Consider the following 20,819-nt stretch of genomic DNA (forward strand, 5'->3'; position numbering starts at 1 on the left):
GGGAGCCTTATAAGAGTATTGACTCTAGAATAAGTCTAGAAGTAGCAACTTGTTCTGTGCATACTTTCAACAAACATTACAGAGTGGATGTCTTTTCCTAGACCCAGAGCCACATTTATGGATTACTAGATGATTCTCCTAGCTGTCTTCCATCCACATACCATACCTCTTAAGCTGGGGAGTTGCCCAACAGTTTGGAATACTGTAACAGTGATATAAGGAAGGACATGGTACAGTTGTGTAATAACTTGATATAACCAATACCCTACTGATCACTATTGCAGTATTCCTTCCCTCCCTACCTTGCCCATTGCAGATACTTCTACCTTTTTGCCTCCTGGACCTAGGGATATTGCCATCTTTCTACCTTTCCCTTCTTAACTGACAAGTTTATTTTGTCTCTTGGTATATTCAGGCTTACTGGATTGTAGATAATCTGAGGACTGATGCTGATATGCCAGCTTGCGGCCTAAGCCCATGGGTGTAGTACATGTATTGAAAGTATTGGTCTATGGAAGGTTTTTGCTTTGGTATCCTAGCTGGGCATCCAGGTTATTTGGTGAGATAACCCAATAGTTTGGAATGCTGCAGCAGTCATCACTAGGATATCTGTTTGTGCAAGTTCTTGCACAACTGTACTACATTTTAGGTGCCCTTTAGCTTTGAAAGCCACCTGGTAATAGTGGAGTAGGACTTGTACAGCTTAGGCTAACTGCACTGGTGATCTAGTAGAGCATCATTTGTTGTTGAAAGTTTCACAACTAGACTTGCTGTCTGGATCTGAGGCTTGTTTGGTAGCAGCCTAGTGTACCACTTTCCTCATGTAAAACAATTGGGCAGATTTGTGAATAGACGCCTGTTATAAAGAACATTGCCTACCTTTCTCCAAGGGTCTCGCCACTTAAGGGAGTGGTTGTAAGCATACGATGGCTGTATGCTTGTAAATGGCTTCTAGTTCCCTTTTAAATTAGTAATGTTAATCCAGAGATTTGCAAATAACCTCCAGGTATGTATTTTGGATGAACAGCATAATTTTGCGTGTATATATTTTGCTGTTTCCTTCATTTTATTACAGCATGAGAGTATGTAATGTGCTAAGCAAACTATAGTATAAATGCATTTTTGAATGATTAAGCATTTTCTTTGTGATTTTCTTTTTTTTCTCTCTAATTTTCAGACAGTACCATGGGAGGGAGGTTCAGCAAGAAAAAGAGAGAATATACTTTAAATGACCCTCAAAGCCAAGAATCTGAATCTGTTGCAGATTCATCTTGTGTTGACGCTGAGGAACAAAAAACACAGGATGAAACTTTTGAAGCAAGTTCAGCAGCACCCTCGCATGCAAGTAAGGAAACTGTGGAACAGAAAACACAGGCTGCGACTGTTGAAGCAAGTGAAGCTGCACCCTTGCATGCAAGTAAGGATACTGTGGAACAGAAAACGCAGGCTGTGACGGTCAAAGCAAGTGAAGCCACACCCTTCCACGCAAGTAAGGATACTGTGGAACAGAAAACGCAGGCTGTGACTGATGAAGTAAGTGAAGCCGCATCCTTGCACACAAGGAAGGAAACTGTGGAAATGAAAACGCAGGCTGTGACTGTTGCAGCAAGTGAAGCTGCACCATTACCCGCAAGGAAGGAAACTGTGGAACCAGCTGCACCCTTGCACACAAGTAAGGGTACTGTGGAACAGAAAACGCAGGCTGTGACTGATAAAGCAAGTGAAGCCGCACCCTTGCACACAAGGAAGGAAACACTGGAACCAAAAATGCAGGCTGTGACTGTTGCATCAAGTGAAGCTGCACCCTTGCATGCAAAGAAGGAAACTGTGGAACCGAAAACTCAGGCTGTGACTGTTGCAGCAAGTGAAGCTGCACCCTTGCCCGCAAGGAAGGAAACTGTGGAACCAAAAACGCAGGCTGTGACCATTGTAGCAAGTGAAGCTGCACACTTGCATACAAGTAAGGATACTGTGGAACAGAAAACACAGGCTGTGACTGATGAAGCAAGTGAAGCCACACCCTTGCACACAGGGAAGGAAACTGTGAAACCAAAAACACAGGCTGTGACTGACGAAGCAAGTGAAGCCGCACGCTCGCACGCAAGTAAGGATACTGTGGAACAGAAAATGCAGGCAGTGACCGATGAAGCAAGTGAAGCCACACCCTTGCACACACAGAAGGAAACTGTGGAACTGAAAACTCAGGCTGCGACTGTTGCAGCAAGTGAAGCTGCACCCTTGCCTGCAAGGAAGGAAACTGTGGAACCAAAAACACAGGCTGTGACCATTGTAGCAAGTGAAGCTGCACCCTCGCATGCAAGTAAGGATACTGTGGAACAGAAAACTCGGGCTGTGACTGTTGCAGCAAGTGAAGCTGCACCCTTGCCCGCAAGGAAGGAAACTGTGGAACAGAAAACGCAGGCTGTGACCATTGTAGCAAGTGAAGCTGCACCCGTGCATACAAGGAAGGAAACTATGGAACCAAAAATGCAGGCTGTGACCGATGAAGCAAGTGAAGCCGCACCCTCGCACGCAAGTAAGGATACTGTGGAACAGAAAATGCAGGCTGTGACCGATGAAGCAAGTGAAGCCACACCCTTGCACACAAGGAAGGAAACTGTGGAACTGAAAACACAAGCTGTGACTGTTGCAGCAAGTGAAGCTGCTCCCTTGCATGCAAAGAAGGAAAGTGTGGAACTGAAAACTCAGGCTGCGACTGTTGCAGCAAGTGAAGCTGCACCCTTGCAGGATGCAAGTAAGAAAGCTGAGGAACAGAGAACTCTGGGTGTAAGTCAAGAAGTAGCTCATTCACATGGAAATAAAGAAACCGAGGAGCAAAAAACACAGGCTGTAACTGTTCAGACAAGTGAACCAGTAGCACCCCCATATACAAGTAAGGAAGATGAGCAGAAAACGCAGGATGCAGTTGAGGTAAATGAAGCAGTAGCACTCTTGTCTGCAGGTAAGGAAGTGGAGGACCAGAAAATGCAAAATGCAGCTGTTAATGAAATGGCAGCAGCTGAGACAGAATCTGTGAAGAAAATCAGTGTTCTAAGTGATCATACTGAAAGCTATGTGCACAATGAAACAAAATTGACTATTAGTCATGAGGAAGACCATACAAACCATGAAAATGAATTGAAAGAAAATGAAAACGTGCAAAGTCAAATTGCCGAGTCAGCAGTAAACGTAGAACTGTTTCAGAATGATCAACATGTAGAGTCTAAAGTAAATCTTGATTCTGTTGCAAGTCCTGAAAAGACTTTAAAAGATGAAAAAGCTCAACAGGTAGAGAGGTTGACAGATGCGTCTACAGATGTGGCAGCATTCACTTGTTTGGAAACGGAATATGCAGAGCAGATAAATGAACACCTGGGGAAGGGAGCTGTGAATGACTTGGAGGATGATAAACCAATTGTGACTACATATACATTTAAAAAAGACTTGCTTTCACATACTAGCAAGAAGGAAATCTTGGAAATCTCTATGGAACCTCCCACAAGTAAATGCAGCCAGCCTTTAGACACAGAAGAAAATGCTGCAAAGATTTCATCTGTTAAACTACTACCCACTGAAGTGAAGGTTGCAGCTGAACTTGAAATGGTATACCTCAACAAGGAAGAGTTGCCTTACCAGAAAAATGATAATTTAATAGAAAGTCCAACTGAACTGCATCAGGAAAGTGATTGCAACAGACTGTTAAAATCAGATCATGAGGCTGCTACTGAACAGAAGCTTGAACATTTATGTAGTGGTCCAGATGATCCTGAAAACACTGTGGCAGGGTATGTCTACAGTAGTTCTGACCAGGTGAAGGAAGAAAATCTCACAGAAGAAATAACTGGTGATAAAATGCTCATGACTACTGATGATGAAATACTCGTGACTACTGACATGACTGCCAGTTGTGAGCCTCCATTGCAAGGCATAGAGCTGTGCGCAAACAAAATAACAGTTGAAGTGAAGAGTCATGAAAGCACTTTAGACACCTTTGAAGAACAAGGTTGCTTAGATGCCAAAGGTAATTATCTTTTTTCCCAGATTTGTAAACTGGAGAATAGCCAAACTGGTATGGCCAAAGAGAGGACTTGCTCCCCATCTGCAGGTGACGATAGCATCCACTTAAATCTGTGCGACTCCAGCGGCAAGCCCAGCAGTCCAGCTGATGTACACTCTGGAACCCAGTCCTTACATGTGGCTGTCTTGAAATCTGATACATTTCCTGAGAGGACTGCAGAAACTAATGGTACTTTACATCTTGAACACAAAGTTGAAAATGAAGAATCTATACCCTTGTCTAGCAACATGGGTGCAGAAACCAGTAATAGGAAGTTTGAAATTCTAGGGGAGAAGGTAAATTGTGCACTCCATAAAGAAAGCGAGGAATATTTAACTAATGTGATAGATTTTGGTGGGAAAGCAGATGAACAGATAATAACCGAAGTTCAAGACTGGGCTCTGGAAAATAGCCAAAGTTTTCTTACTGATGCAGTACCAGGATCTGTTCAAGAATGCACACTTTCAGAGGAAAGTGAAAACTGCAACAAAGATCACAAAGCTTTAAAAGAACAAACAGAACTATTTAACACACCAAATATTCACCCTAATATAAATAGTGAAATGGAGCTTGAGGGTAACTTGTATATTGACAGTAGTGCTGGTAAAAATGATGCCATAGTTGAAGCTGTAGAAATAATGCAAGCATCCAGTGAGAGAGAATTGGCAACTGAACCCAAAGCAGAAAAACTGGAGAGCCACCATCCTACATTAAGGAATATAGAAGTAGAAGAGCTGGGCAAGGAGGAGGCAGTAACTGATACAGAGGAAATAACCCAGAAAGATGGAACAATATTTACAGAAGACAACTTGTTGGGAAAAAAGGAAATATTGCTAGCTGACACAGAACTGAATAGGAAGGATATAGTAGACACTCTGTTATGTGAAAGAGAAATATCAAAGACAGACTTGGAAGTTAGAAAGAACCTGACAGAAGCAGCTGTGGGTGCACTGAACCATGAAGATACTGATATTACAGGAGTAGGTGAGGTGATGCTGGAAAGTGCCGGTAACTGAAACTGCATTTGGGATGAACGTGAAAAGTTGCACTGCGTACTATAGCAGAAAAACTAGAAAAGAAAGACTAACTTGGGAGAAGGCAAACTAGACAAGATTGCTAGTACAGATGTAGATAAATAATGAGATTTAACTCGCATTTTTCTTATTTAATTTACCAACTGTATTCAAGGGGGGGTGCCACAGGTGAACAGCTTATTTTAAAGATTCAGGAACTGCAACTAGTATGTAGGGCAGTGTGATTTTTTTTTTTTAGTTGCAGACCATTTGTCACAGTGATTCATTTGTTGAGTGTTTCACTGACCACTGCAGGTTTTTCTGGATCCAAAAATGGATGTAGTTTGTAAGAAGGGGGGGGTGCAGAGCAGTCATGGGTATGCAGTAGCTTGGGTTCTACTGAGTTGGTGAGCCATGTTTCTTGTCTGATGCAAATTTGCAGTTAAGTTCACCACAGTGTGTTTTAAAAGCAGTATGACTGCATAATCAGTTGTAGGCATCCAACACTGGAAAATGTTAAGTGTTAGCTGCAGAAAATGTCAGTTCACTGAAATTATGGATTGGAAGGCAGTTGTAATGCATCACTAGTGAGTTTTAACTGAGTAAAAGTATCACACTGGATTTTTCTAAATCCATGGAGGGATGTAAAATGTGTTATTTTCTCCCCTAAAGATGTTAAGGGTCATGGGCATCTGGTTCTGACGTGCGAGTTGTGCCCATTTAGAATGTTGATGTGACGTTTTGTAATTTTTTAAACTATGGATCCTTCCTCCTTTTTTAGATTCTGCACTCCACTTGGAAATTTTTTATTAAATCTTTTCATGTTCTGATAGTAGCGCCAACTGTTCAGCGCCAACTGTTCAGCTTTTACTTGTGACCCATCATACTGTTATGACACTTCATGGGAATGGTGCATACACACACTTGTAACACAAGCACCATGTGGGCATCTGATTTTTGTAGATCATGCACATTTTGGGCCACTTTTAGGTCTTCATATTCTTGTTTCATACTTAATATGACACAAACGCAGTTGATGAAGGGAAGATTCCATCCAGTATTTGGTTAATGTTCACTGCATCCCCTGAATTTTTGGGCTGTTTTGGTATGAAGCAATGCAGTTATTTTAAGATTCTGGTAAACTTTCTTGTTTGAATCTGGAAGCTTTAATCACAAATCTATTTTAACACAGTAGAAACATGGGGAAGGTAACTATCCATTTTGCTATGATCCGTTTAAGAAGGTATCAAAATAAAGGTTGTTTACATAAATCAAGACTCTGTTGTTTCCATTGTAGAAAATCATCTTTAAAAAAAAAAAAAAAAAACTACCTGCCAAATTTCTGTATGGTAGTTGGTACACAGTTGACATTTTCCCACTGCAGTCTGAAAACATTTTTGTAAGTTAGTGTTTGTGTGTGGAGGTATAACTGTAGTTTCATGTGGGGGAGGTATAACTGTGGTAGTGTAAATGTTGAGGTGTTAAGTAGTTGGTATGAAACGAGTATAAAATCAGTGTTTTACTGTGTGATTTATAATTCATGCCATCTTGTGAGTGCTGCATTTTAGTAACAAATTCTTTATGAATCTTTATCCAGGGCTGGTGTTAACATTTTGGGGTCCCCAGCAAATGTCAAGTTGGGGGCCCAAATATCACCCTATCACTGCCACCCCTTCTAAGCAACCTTTCCATTCATGCTGTAAACTTTTAGGAGGTGTACGCACAGACTGACCTGTAGCTACAATGCTCAGCATTACAACAGGCCTGTGTACCACATTGTGTTCCATCTCACAAAGGAGCATTTAGTTACTGGCATTAGTTGGAACAGTGGTGCATTACAACAACTAATTGTACAAGTCTGGACTTGGTGAAATGGAGCCCTAGGCCTACTGTTTCAGCCCCCTCATCCAGGCATGTACTCCAGCCCTCCCCTATGTTTCCTCCAATCTTGGGCTCCCCACACCATGCACATTACTTGTTTTTTTTTTTTTTTTTTTTTTTCCTTTTCTCGCATTTGCTTTACTCTACTCTTCAGCTTTTTCAGTAAGCCATAATTTTCTCTGTGCTCCAAACCGCATTTTAATGTTTGTGTAAAAAGAAAATAATTTCATCAGTGATGGCTTGAGCAGAAATTGATTGTGAGGAAAGTGGAAAAAAATTATAATAGTAATGTATTCTACTTTGTTGCTCCTAGACAGTATACTGCCCCTACACAAGCTATGATCTTTGTACATAGCTGAAGTCTGTGAGAAGTAAAAGAAACCATGACCATACCGTCCTCAGCCCAAACACAAGCTATAATGACCTCCTGCTCACACCTCCAAAGTTTGACTGTGATGAAAATTTAAAGAAGTAATTACACAATCTCCAGCCCCCCCCCAATATAATCTATAGCAGTTTTCTGTAAACACACATCTGAGTAAGGCTGATTTTAGAATGGCTACAGTTGAGAGCATATGCCATTATCAGCTTTATTCTAACTGGGTCATAACTCATCCCCGTTCAGGTTAGAGTGCAATCAGAAAATTGCTACATTTTTTTTTTCTCCAACCAGCAACAGATTTTGTGGGGCCCCCACACAGTCAAGGATGATTTAAGGGAGCCCCATGTATCCATTTATACAGTCTGGGGAGAAGGGGGGCACTGGACTTCTAGAAGATGTGTCTGAACGTTCTGTGATTTATATTGTATGCCATGCTTCTGAAGTATAATTACTTGTCAGCTGAATTTTTTATGGATGCCAGGAGAATAATGTATATGCCCTGGCATTATTTGGTGTGTGTGCAGTTTAAAACGAATCCGTGATATTTGTTTAGACACACCAGTATAAGCCATAACAATACCAGTTGTGTACTTATTTCAGCAAATAACAATACACACTTCAATACTAGTACTGCCACATCAGATCAGTGACTGCTGTCTAGCAGTTGTCAAACGACAGCATGACTAAGTCACTTTTATTTATCTCCTTTTGGAGTAATGCATACCTGTCGCTGTCCCTGATTTCACAGATTTTGCTCATATTTGTTTTCTGTCTGTCATAAGTTTGATTTGCTGATCATTCAAGATTACAGATGGTCAATAAATCCAGAGTTTTACACTTGTTATCCGAAAAATGCATGTTGATGCAAATGTTGCTGTATTAACTTTTTAAGTTAGAGTAATATTTAACATGTTTCTGATTTTTTTTATTTTGATATTTATGGCACTGGCTGAACTCTTCAGCAAAGACGTTAAGTCATAGTATCTGGTGTTCTACCAGTATTTATAAAACTTCCAGAAAGAGAAAACAATCCCTGAAAATTGGTAGCAACAGCTCTTATTAAAATCCAAGGATTGCACTGAGATCAGTCACTGTAGTGTTTGCCTTGCTCATGTTCATTTATTAGCTTTATCGTATTAAAGGCATGTCAAACAGTCCTGTTCAGGTTAATGAGCACACTGAGGAGTCTAATACATTTGTTTTCCTCGTCATTTTTCCCAACCAGCAACAGCTTTTGTGGGGCTCCCACATAGTCAAGGATGATTAATGCCCCTTACCCTGCAGCCGCAGGTATTGCATTTACCTAAAGAGGCCTATGTTAGTTTTAGTGGAGAGAACTTCTACCAGCAGGGTTTAAGCTAGGGGCACAGTGCCAGTGGTTAAATACTGCCTGTTACTTGATAAAACACTGTTAATATAACCAAAGAAATCTTTGAATTTTAAAGGAGATATAAATAAGAGTTATTGCCTAGCTGGCTTAAGTAGAAGTGCAAGATTGCTGTATTAGCTCTTGTTGGTTTGACACGTGTTACAAAATGTCAAGATTTGCTGTGGTTGGGAGGGGCCCCAGGAACAGGGAGTCCCCAGCAACTGCAGGATTCATTGGTGCCCTAAAGCTGGCTGTGTCTTTATCACACTGTCTGTTTTAAGTGGCACCATTTTGTGTACTTCTGGTAACAGAACTGAATTGTAGAGTACTAAACATTTCCAGCTTTTTAGTAGTGATGCTTCATTTTTACTTGTCACATTTGGACACACTGTTCTGTCTTACCTTATTAAGAAATGAAGTGGTCGAAAATTGCTGAAGGTGTAGAACTTGAAGCATTTTTCAAAGGATGCTCACACACAGGTGTGTTATCAGATGTATGTGCACACTAGCATCTCCTAGAAGTATTATTGAATACAGTAGAAAAGACTACCATTTTCACTGAAGTCTTTGAGTCTAAAATGGCCATGACTTCTTTTAAACCAAGTCTCATCAGTACAGAATGACCTACTTAAGTAGGTACAACAGTCCACTGCCTAAGCTCACAACTCTGTGATAAACCTATGGAAAGACGCATTACTAAGATGTTAATCTTGCAAACTTTTTAATGAAAATTACTAAACTGTTTTGCATGAGTGAGTATATAGAAACTGACAACAGAGGAGGGAGTAGAAATGATTTGCGGAAATAATTTAAATTGAGAGTCGTAAGCTTAAGGTATAAGATGACTCTCAAATCAGAATTTGCTTTTGTCTTATTCCACTGGGTCTAAGCCCCCTCCTTTCCTCAAGCCTTCCCTGACATTCACACAATTTTTGAATTGTTCAGAATTTGATTTTAAGGCTTCAGAGAAGGCATTTGCTGTAGGTGAAGGAACTTGCTCTAATACCACTTATTCTTGTACTTTTTTTTCTTGTAAGTCAAGTGAAAAACAGCTCATCAGCTTTTAGCCTTCAGTTCAAAACCATCTGGAGAGGTTGGTAAATTTCTTCAAAGTTGTACTAACAATATTTTTGTATTGGTACAATTTCTCAATGATAATTGTGATTGGATGATGGAGCCTCCTGATGAAGTACAGTCGTGTACAAAATATGTGGTTAAGGAATCTTTTTCTTTGTTTTACAGAGGTACTGTCAAGATCCCTCAAGTTGTATTTGGTTCATTATCTTTTGTATGAATAGAAGAGCTGGTGTAACTGCCATTGAGCAACTCTTAATTTTTGTTGTATGTAACAAGACTTGGCACTGAGGATGCATTATGCTTAGGTTTTATCATAGAGGAAGCTTGGAAAAAGAATTTCTCCCTCCTCCTAGCCTATAACCTAATTCAACATATGCCATCATAAAATCTTAAATCATAACCATTCAGGTCCACTCCTCCATTTTCCCCCAAATAACACAACTCAGACCCTCATCCACAGCCTTGGTGACTTGTCTAGAAGTCAACAAGGTTATGCAGGCAGGATCTTCCTTTAATAAAGTCAGACTGTGTGGGGTCTAGAGTTTGAAGATTGCCTGTATCCTTTTTAAGCAGGTCCATGATGGTGCACTCCATAGCTTTACATATCAGGCTCTGGCTAATGGGGTGATAATTCCCAGGATCTGTTGTTGCTCCCCATCTATGGAAAGGGATGAATGTAGCAGTGTGCCATTCAATAGGGACAAAGCCTGAGGTAAGGCTATGATTGAACAGGGTACATAGATGTGGTGCCAGTTCATTTTGTAGTTCATGTAGAACACAGCCAGGGATATTATCAGGTCCCATGGATGCTGTATTCTTGGCCTTGGACAATGCAACTCTTATTTGTGCTGCAGAATGCTGGGTACCTGGCATTCTTCTGGTATTGTGATTGGGCTTTTGGGGGGGTAAAGTTAGCACTGAATCTGTTGGCTATATCTGTTGGCTAAGTGTAGGTGGTACCATTGTGCAATAACTGAGCAAATCTGGGTATTGCTATGGAGGTTCTTGATATAACTATAGAAGGCTTTGTGGTTGTTTTTAGTATCTGCCGCAATTTGCCTTCATAGCTGGCTTTAGAGGATTTGATAGGGGATCTCAACTTTTTGTTGAAGCTAATGAAGTTTTTCTAGTTAAAGGTCTTCACCTTTTTCTGTAAGTTTCTTCAATCTGTTGTAGAGTTTAATAGCTGGGGACTACCAGATTGGCTTCCTTTTTTTGGAGGAGAGCATCTTGGTTCTATTGGGTATGGCTAGTTCTATGCATTTATGTATGTGTTGGTACAGTGCATTGGTGTATGGTTCGGCAGTCATGCAGCTATTTTCCATTGGCATGGGTAGCATGAAGTTGGCCACCTCTGTTTTCAAGAGCCCAAAGTCAGCTTTAGAGAAGTTTTTCAAGGTGGTCACTTTTGTGGGGGGTGTGAGTGAGATGTAGATTTCCATGGTGATTAGCTTGTGGTCTGATCTAACCAGGGAGGAATTGACTGTTGGTGTAGAGCAACAGTTGTCCATGTTAATGATAACCAGGTCAAGGATGTTGCTTTCTGTAGTGGGGGTCAGGATGAGCTGGTCCAGGGCATTGGAATTGACAAATTCCAGGAAGCATTAGGCCAGTGCACTGGTACAGGAATAGTTTTCCAAGTTGATGGAGTAGTTGAAGTCTCCTAGTACGAGAGTATTGGGCTGGATCATGATAGATTCTAGGGTACCTAGGAATGTGGGGTGGGATTATAAGGACACGTGTGAGGTCCTATAACAGGCTATGACCTGAAGTGTCATCTTACCTAATGTTAATTGTACCTGAAGTATTTCAGATGCGTTTTGCTAGTCTACTAGTCTGGAGGTGTGTAGATCCTTTATGAATATGGAGACTGCACTGCCTTTGGAGCTTCCGGCCATGTTCAGGGGTCAAAAGGTGTGGAATGAGTTGTAGCCTGGAAGTGCAGGGGTGCTTTTTGCCACTTTAAACCAGGTCTCAGTTACAGCATAAATGTCAACATTCTCCATTTTGAGGAGCACTTTGAGCAAGTGCATATTGAGATTTAGACTTCTAGCATTGAGCAACATAACCATTTGATTTGTATTGGTTTATAATTGTTATGGTGGGATTTTGGTCTTTGGAAGACCACCTAATAAAGGCACTATAGGGGTGGCAAGAGCCTTGGCCAGTACCCAGAATCCATGGAGTGACTGTTGCAGGCCATCTGTGGCAAAGCATTGAGGTCTGTCAATCATGTCTTCCCATATTGATTGATACAGGATCCCCTTAGAATGACACCCGAAACGGCCAATTGTTGAAGTCAATCATTTTCTGCTTGTAGTGCAGTATCATTCTGGGGGACAGCAGGATACTGCTTAGGGTTAGGGTCATATCTGCCTGGGCCACATAATCTGAGAGCTCCATGTTTCTCCATGTAGTCCAGGGAGGTGCTTCTCGGGTCATTCACACCCACATGGACAATGACAGAGTCATACTTATACTTGCTGTGGAGTGACCGGAGTGCATGTGTTATATGGTGGATCCTGATACCTGATAGACAATTGTCACCTTCTTGTTCAACCTAGTGAGTGGGGACATTTGTGTGCCTCACTGAGTCTCCTATAATTGGTATGTTGGGCAAGGTGTTTTGCATGAAGGGCTTGGGGGCACACTGTGGAGTTGAGCTGTATGTCCTGTGGTTGAGATTTTCCTGTTGATCAAGAGCAATTTATGTGGCAGAAGAACTGCTACAAGTTTTAAAACCTCTTAAGTACTTTAAAATTGCAGTAAGGTTGCTCCATCCCCATCTGATCTCTCTAGGGGAGAAATAATTTTGGAAAGGGACAGAAAATCTTTAATTGCTTCTGACAGCATTCCTGATTTTGAGTAGTATTTCCTCAGAATCCCATTTAGGAGAATTTGTCTTATCTGAAATGGTCTAGAATGAATTTATTTCAGTGGGCACAAGCTGATATTCCATCTTTGCAGATGTTACTATAACATGGTACAGATAAGTAGTCCTCTAACCACTCATGTTCCTCATTTTTTTTGCCAGGACTGGAGAACATTTTGGGAAGCCTGCAATTTGCCAGGTACTCTACATGCAGTTCATAAAAGTGCATCTAATATTTATCGCATCCTTGTATCTGACTCTGCAGCTAACGAACAATACCAACCCTTCACCTTTTGACTGAGGAGAAAACGCATTTAGTTTCAATATGATTGAATAGTGATCAGTGGCTTAATTTTAGCTTTCCTAGTGTGAAAATCTGAGAAAAGAAAGCTAGTGAAATTGACTTTTGGGCTAAAATTCTGTTACTGGCCAGTACGTGCATTGGCTGGATGCCAGCAAAGAAGAAATGTATTGATTTTTGAAAGAAAATCAACCCAAAGAATTCAAAACTCTGGCTGAAGAATAATTATATAGCTGTTCAGCAAAAATGCAGATCAGCTTTGGCACAAGGGATGTTCACTTGAAAAAATAAAAGTATTCTGAGACTATTTGAAGGAATATAGCAACTTCAAAAGAGTAGGAAAAATAGTCTAACTTTTCAAGTGAGCTAATAAAACTGCAAACATCAGAGACTGAAATAAAGAAAAGGTCAGCTGAGTATGAGGTTTCTCAAGAACAGCCGTTTCAAAAATGGATGGCATGCAGAGAGAACCTGATATTTTCTACTGTACCAAAGAAAAACTGTAAGGAACAACTTGTATTTTATGAAAGGATGAATAAGCAACTGGACTGGCATTTCATAGCAAGATTTGTTAATCGATAAAGAATATAACTTCTGCTCCAAACTTGGCCATCAGAAAGCAGCCCAAGACCTGTATTGGTAAAGATGCAATCATACCAGCAGAAAGAGTTGATCCTGACAAAATGGTCAGAAAGGAAACTCCATTAAAAACTGAAAACAGCAGAAACTTTAGGGAAAATGAATATTCATTATACACCTAGCAAAAGAGAAGCAAACTTATGCCAGCAATCGGGGATTGGCAAAAGACAGGTGTGGGATTTCAATGCTGCTGTATTCAGCTGTCTTCAGATTTTTTTCCTTGGGGATCACTGGCACATTTAGATGCAGAACAGGCTAAGGAGGAAATAGAAGGAGACTCTGCTTCTCATTCTTCTGGCAATAAAGTTCATAGACTTTGCCAAATAAACCTTTTCCATTTTTCTGAAGGAAAATGTTTGAGACGGAAAAAAGCACATAAGAGTTGCCTTAAAGAATCAGGAGTACGTTTGACTTGAAATAGTCTAGTATTAGGAGGTAACTATCAGGAAGAAATTGTTAACACAAATTGGTGAATAAATGGGAAACTAAAGCACCAATTACATTTGTGAGATATGACTTTGCAAAAAAAAAAGTGGATGAGATTGGACTTCTGATGACTTTGCTTTACAGCTTACCCACAAGTATAACCTATACCCCATTTCATTAATGTTTAGGAAGATAGTAGAGGGGAGAAAAGTAGTAAGTGTAAGGAACTTTATTAGCTTTTATAAAACACTTCATGATGTATAAACTGCATGTTATTGTAAAGCAGTTTTCTAAAGGGTGCAGTGAGGGATATTTTAAATAGAGGGCCTTTTCAGTGGCTGCAGGTTAATGGTATTGCAGGCTTTAAACTACAGCAAGATTGAGGCTGGACAGAAGCAAGTTTTAAGTTAATATAATACTGTGTACTGTGATCTTGGGCTGTCAGGGTGGGGGTGGTGTGTAGAAGTGTGGAGTTCAGAATTTCCCTTGTGTTTTTTAATTTTATATATATATATATATCTAAGACTTGTGCACGAATGTGCAAAGTCCCAAATCCATAATCGCCAAACATATTAACGAAAGCGCTTTCAACAAAAAAGTGCTTTTGTTAATATAAAAAAAATGTTTATGCAGGGGGGCTTTGCCCCCCACACACCCCCACTTTAATATTCTCACTCTGAGACCGCACTACAGTGAGGAAAAGGGAATGTTCCCTTATCCACACCATAGTGCGGTCTCGCAAACAGGCATACTTACGTGAAAGTGCTTCTTCAGTGAAAAGCACTTTCGCACAAGTATGCCAAACCGAAATTAAGTTAGGTTATTTTGTCTTCATGGATCTGTACGGATCCTATATACACAAGGGTGGATGTCTAGATTAATGTCTTTGGCTTAATATGTAAGTAAGTAGGCCTGAAGAATGCAGGTTTTTTTTTTTTCTTTTTTCATCTGCAAAGATCACAAAAGTTGGAGACAGTCTGAGGACATTTTACTAGAGAAATTTTCTGCATTGTGTTTGAGTGACGTTTACAAAGATTCCTTCATGCATCTGCAGTGTTTTGTTGCTTTTATTGCTCACTACAGTTAAATGGAATTTGAGCTGTCTGCATGTGCAAGCAATTTAATCTTGAGACTCTGAATATTCTTTGAGGAAAATACAAAATAAAAAAAAAAAGCTGTTCAGTAAAAGATGGTCTGAAAAGTGAAAAAGAGGCTATCCTCCCAAGCAGTCTTTACTTTGTGCACGGTTATAATAAATACATTCATTTAGTTAGGAATAAAGATAGTGCACTTTACTTGGAGTTTTTCCCTTACCCATAATGCACCAACCCCAAGTACCTCAGATTTCGTTTGCTACTTTCAGCAAGTACGTGGTGACAAGCTATTCTCAAGCGAAGTGTTTTCTTTATCAAAATTTTTTCCTGGACTAAATTTTTTAAAATCGGAGGTCTATTTTTTTCTCCCTTCCCTATCATTTCTCTTGTATGTTCCTTATTTTTGAATACTATAGTTAGTACCCCCCCCCCCAATAGTGGTTTCTGATATTTCACTGTTCAAAAAGACAAGCAGCAATAACTTTTTTTGGCTAAATTCTAGTGTAGTATCTGTCTTGCCAATTTAATATTGGTGGTATAGTCCTGTGGGGGTTGAGGCATTTTTTTAAGTGTTGGCACACTATTCAATTTTCAAAAGCTCACAGCATATGTGCATATTGCTTAGCCTCCCTGTACTTGCAAGAAGACTGTGCCATCTGTCATGTGTTTAATCCCAAGACTATTATAGAAAGGAGAAAAAAGTTTTTATCCTTAAAGGATTGCTTCCTTCCTCTTTTGAAGAGGCTTTATCTGGAGCTTCGTCATCTATGAAATAGTCCAAATTTCCTTCTTGGAGCCCTTCCACTTCCTCAAGGGAATCAAAAATGTCTGATCAGACTTCATCCCCTGATCGGAAGCAGAAAAGAATTATTGGGTTCATCCTCAACATTGGATCCAAAACAGTTATCTGTTAGATGCCTCAGATCTGATGAAAAAATTATCCAGTCTGTTTACTTTATAAGGCTTAATCTTCCAACCAAGGACTAGGTATTCCCCTTCCATGGACCCTGGACCCTCCAGGGTCACTTCACCCTTTTTTTGAAAGGCCCAATTCATTTGCAGTTTCCACTCTCTCTCCCAGGAGTCCTACAGAAGTTGATGTGGAGAGATTGGTGAGAAGAATTCTCTCCACGCAGAGCCTGACAGGTGTCCCTTTAGCTCCTACCCCTTTGGGTCAGGAGGTTCGATTTTTCCCTACCCCCCTTATAAGTTCCTCCTCTGACTCCTTCCATAGGCTCAAAGTCATTGGATCCAAGCTGTCTGACTCTGTTTACCTCTGATCCAAGGCTTGCAGTGAGCACTTTGGTTCAGTTGGATCCAGAGAGTTCTCAGAGCTAAGGTTACCCTGTTGGAGTTTACTCAGAAGTTTTCAGAGCTATCTCTGGTCTTGGCACAGATTACTTCAGTTCTGAATTCTGTCCTCTGAGCAGGGAGGGAATATGGTCCAAAATCTTGCCTTTTTGAATCTGGGGTCCTATCCTTTTCTGGGAAGGTCTTTCTTTGAGGCTATGGAGAGAGCCTTATCTGCCACTTGGAGTCTCCCCTCTCTTCTCCACAGAGATAGCTGGTACTGAAATCCCAGGCTTCCCAGAAGGGTATCCTGACTTCTTCTAATACCTCCCCATAGCATCCCACTGAGGATGTCACTAAGAAGTGCAAGAGAAGCACTTAGATTCTTCTGGGGAATCTATCAGAGAAGATAGACTTTGATGAAGGTGAAGGGTCATCATGGTCACCTCCTGATGTCTCATTCGGAGACTTCCTTGAAATCCTAAAACAGACAGGTGGCTGGAAGCCCAGCAACCCTTCATTCAAGGAGTCTGTATTCTTAAAGGCATTTGGTATTGGCCTGCCTACCTCACGACTACACCCACCAACGAGCTTACAAAGTTGATCTCTTGGTGGACATGGAAGGATCCAGATACTATACCTCAGAGACCTGACAAAATTATGACCACACAGGACAAGCAGTTTTTGGCAAAAGGGGTGCCTTTTGATGCCATGGTCATGGTGGTGGCCACTGAGAAGGAACTTAGAGTTCCACTCTTCATCCACCCAACAAGGAGTATTTTGGTGATAGACAGGTTTGGGAAGCATGTCTGTGCTTCAGCAACATTTGACTTGAGGTCACTGAAATATCTGGCACATTTCACCAAGTTAGAGAGAGACCTGATTTAAGGAACTTTCTGAGACCCTCTCAGGATCTGTTTCTATAGTACAAGCATCTGTGACTTCTCAGTTGGCTACCCTGCAATCTATTTCCAGTTCTTCCATGAGGCTTATTTTGCATGTGGCTGAAGGAAGCTCAAGGGCAGCAGATTCAGGCATTTCCATAAGGAGATGTGCCTGGATCTGCTTATGTGACTTTGCAGAGCCATTCAAGTCTTTGTTCATCAGTGCTGCTTTTGATGGCATGTCTTTGTTTGGCCCCAAGGTAAAAGATGCAATATCCAAGTGTGAAAAGGACAGAAAAGCCCCGTCTGTCATGGGCATGCATTTTTCCACACCTCAGACTTTTTTTCCAGGAATCAATGAGGTAGTGGAAAAATGTGGTTCTGAAAGTCGCAGGGGCATTTCCAGGACACGTGGAGGAGATTTCCCCTAGGGGTAGAGGGGGCAACTCCAATGGTAGACACTGCCCCAGTGACAGAGGTGACCTGCAAAAACAAGGGTCCAGAGATTCCTTGATAGACCCTTCCAGCACTACTGAATGGAGGCCCGATTGCCTCCTTGTGGAGACAATTTGGGGTCAATTTATCCCTGTACCAGAAAGCCTGGCTAGAGATAATGACAGATACTTGGGTGAAGAGGATCATTTCCAGAGGTTATATAATACCTTTTCTCTCCATCTTTCTCCTTCCAAAAATCACAAATGTTCCAGCCAGTCAGAGGGAAGAGGCAGCAATTCTGGTACTAAAGCTGCTAAAAAAGTCATACAAGAGATTCCCTCAACCAGACAGAATCCAGAACTTACTCCGGATTATTTTTGGTGCCAAAGAAAATGGGGGACTAGAGACCAGTTCTGGATCTCAGCAACTTGTCAGTTTGCACCAAGTTTCGGATGATCACAGTTCAGTCCATTCTTTCCTTTTTGGAAAAGGATGAATGAATGTGGTCAGTATGCATCCTGGAGGTCTAGATGATGATGTTTATGCTTTGTTTAGGAGCCATTCATTACCAGTTCAGAGTTCTGTCCTTTTGGTCTCACCACAGCCCCCAGGGTGTTTTACCAAGTGCATGGCAGCAGTAGCAGCTCACTTGATCCCATAGGGATTCCAAGTGCTTCCATATCTAGATTTGTAGCTCACTTCCATCCCAACCAGGCATCAACTGATAATTGCAAGAGAAAAATTTCTACCATGCTGTCTTCTCGGGATAACCATAAACTCAAGGCTCATTTAGAGCCAGCTCAAAGCTTAGAGTTTATAGGAGCACTTCTTGACACACAATCGACTATAGCTTCACTTCCCCCTCAGGAGTTCGGTTAAGATCACAAGTCAGAAAGATGATCTGCAGTACAAAGATTTCAGCCTGCTTGGTCCTTCAGCCTCTGGGATCAATGGTAGCAGCAATAACATTAGTATTACTGCTGAGATTTTACAAGAGAATCCTTCAGTGGATGCTTGCCATGCAGTGGTCAGTACTTTGTCAATCCATGTCTAGTCCAATTCAAATCACCCACTTATGCAAGACAAATCTCATGTGGTGGATTCAGTCAGATAAAGTTCTACAAGGCTTGTTAGATCCCCCTCAACACAAGGCCATAATGACCACAGATGCTTCCCAGGCGGGGGGACATTAACTGGGTAAGAATGTCCAAGGCAGTTGGTCCCCCAAAGAGGCCAATTTGCATATCAATGTCTTACAGATTAGAGGAGTGCTATTAGAGTTGCAGGCACTTCCGGATTCTCTCCCATCAGGGACAATTGCAGTTCAAATGGAAATCATCAGTAGTTTGGCACATTAGCAAACAAGGAGGGACCAGACCTTTACCCCTTGTGTTGAGAAGAGCTCAGGGTGTGGCAATGGGTGATCTCATCCAACTGCTTTCTTATAGCAATGTGCATTCCAGGAAGTCCATTGTGGTAGCAGACGAACTGAGCGGGTGCATTCTTCTACCTCATGATACCTCAACAAGAATGTGACTGAATTTATTTTCCATCAGTATGTCCAACCTTTCTGCAATCGTCTTGCCTCTCGGCTAAACAACAAATGCAGCAGCTACTTTACCCTCATCCCCCCACAGGGGGAACCACCAAGGGATGCTCTTCTCCACTTTTGGCCCTTCTGGTGTTTATGCATATCCTCCAATCCCACTGATTCCAAAATTCCTGCAGAAAGCCACCACATTGAAGAGCAAAGTAATCTTCATTGCACCTTACTGGCCTCAATAGATTTGGTACAGCCATCCACTGGCCTCACTTCACCAACCATGAATTCTGGACCCAACTCCAGACCTCCTTTCTCACTAGACTGGAATGATCCATCCAGATATAGGCTTACAGCTTGAGGTCTCCAATTCCATTAATAGCCAGACAACCTATGCTGTCGTCTCCTGTCTGACAAGTATTATCTTCTCATAAACCATCTACTAGGAAACTTTGCCAGTAAATGGAAAAGGTTTGCTTACTGGGCACTTCAAAATAATATTGACCCCTTTTCAGCTCTGATATGACATTTTTAAATTGTTTGCTTTCCTTTTTAATGAAGAAGCTAGCTCATCAACAATTAAGGTGCAGTTAGCAATTTTGAATTTTCACATTGGCTTTAATGGCTCTTCAGTTGCTTCTCAATCTTTGCAAAGCCTTTTTACAAGGTATGTATCTATTAAGACCTCTCTTCAAAGATCTTACTCCCCCATGAGATTTAAATCTGGTACTGCAAGCACCCCCACTCCACCTTTGAACCTGCAGCTAAATGTGATCTTAAATGTCTTTCTTAAAAGATTTTATTTTTAGTAACCATTATTTTTGCAAGATAAATTTCGGAAAATCAGGCCTTATCTTTGAAATCACCATATACCATATTTCACAAGGATAGTCACATTACGGACTAATGCTTCCTTCCTAAGGAAATCTGAGAATCTAATATCAATCAGTCCATGAGTTTACCAGTGTTCTTTCCAAATTTTGTGAACAAGGCCAAATATTCACTTCATATACTAGATATTCATGGACAATTATATTTGTATTTGCACAAATCAAAATACATCAGAAAATCTGACCAATTATTTGTTTAATTTGCAGATGTCAAATTGGGGAAAAAACAGCAACTAAAGTAACCCTAGCCAGATGGCTTACTAACTGCCTTTCATTTATTTATAACAATTTGGGTGTCTCCTTACCAAAACCATTGAAATCACTCAACCAGATCCATGGTGACTTCCTTAGTTTTTCAGGCTAGGGTGTCCATGGATGGCATATGTACAGCAGCAAGTTGGGCTACTCCACACTCTTGTTACTCCTTACAGATTTGGATTTGGTCTCCAGAGGTAGAGCATCATTTGGTTCAGTGGTGCTCAGGGATCTTTGGTAGCTGGGGACTCTGTCCCATTTAGTTGAGTATAGAATGAACATTGACATCAGATAACAAAGTTATGTACTTACTATAATGTGCCATCTGTATTTCCATTTTCATTCTTTAACTCCCCACCCACCAACCCCTGACCTTGAAAACTCCTAGAAGAATTGATTGTTTAGGAAAACATT

General features: G+C 41.0%; 1 protein-coding gene across 2 annotated transcripts in view; it reads left to right on the plus strand.

Moving 5' to 3' along the window:
* LOC122810285 overlaps positions 1-6,341 on the plus strand; it is an 83,611-nt gene extending 77,270 nt beyond the window's left edge. For both annotated transcript variants that reach the window (XM_044081832.1, XM_044081833.1), the window contains exon 2: positions 1,178-6,341. In XM_044081832.1, coding sequence (XP_043937767.1) covers positions 1,186-5,073 — 3,888 coding nt within the window. In that variant the 5' untranslated portion in view covers positions 1,178-1,185 and the 3' untranslated portion in view covers positions 5,074-6,341. The remainder of the gene's footprint in view (positions 1-1,177) is intronic.
* Positions 6,342-20,819: the final 14,478 nt, after the last annotated feature.

This window comes from Protopterus annectens, chromosome 8.part1 (assembly GCF_019279795.1).
Source record: "Protopterus annectens isolate FY-2018-M chromosome 8.part1, PAN1.0, whole genome shotgun sequence".
Taxonomy (NCBI): Eukaryota; Metazoa; Chordata; order Ceratodontiformes; family Protopteridae; genus Protopterus; species Protopterus annectens.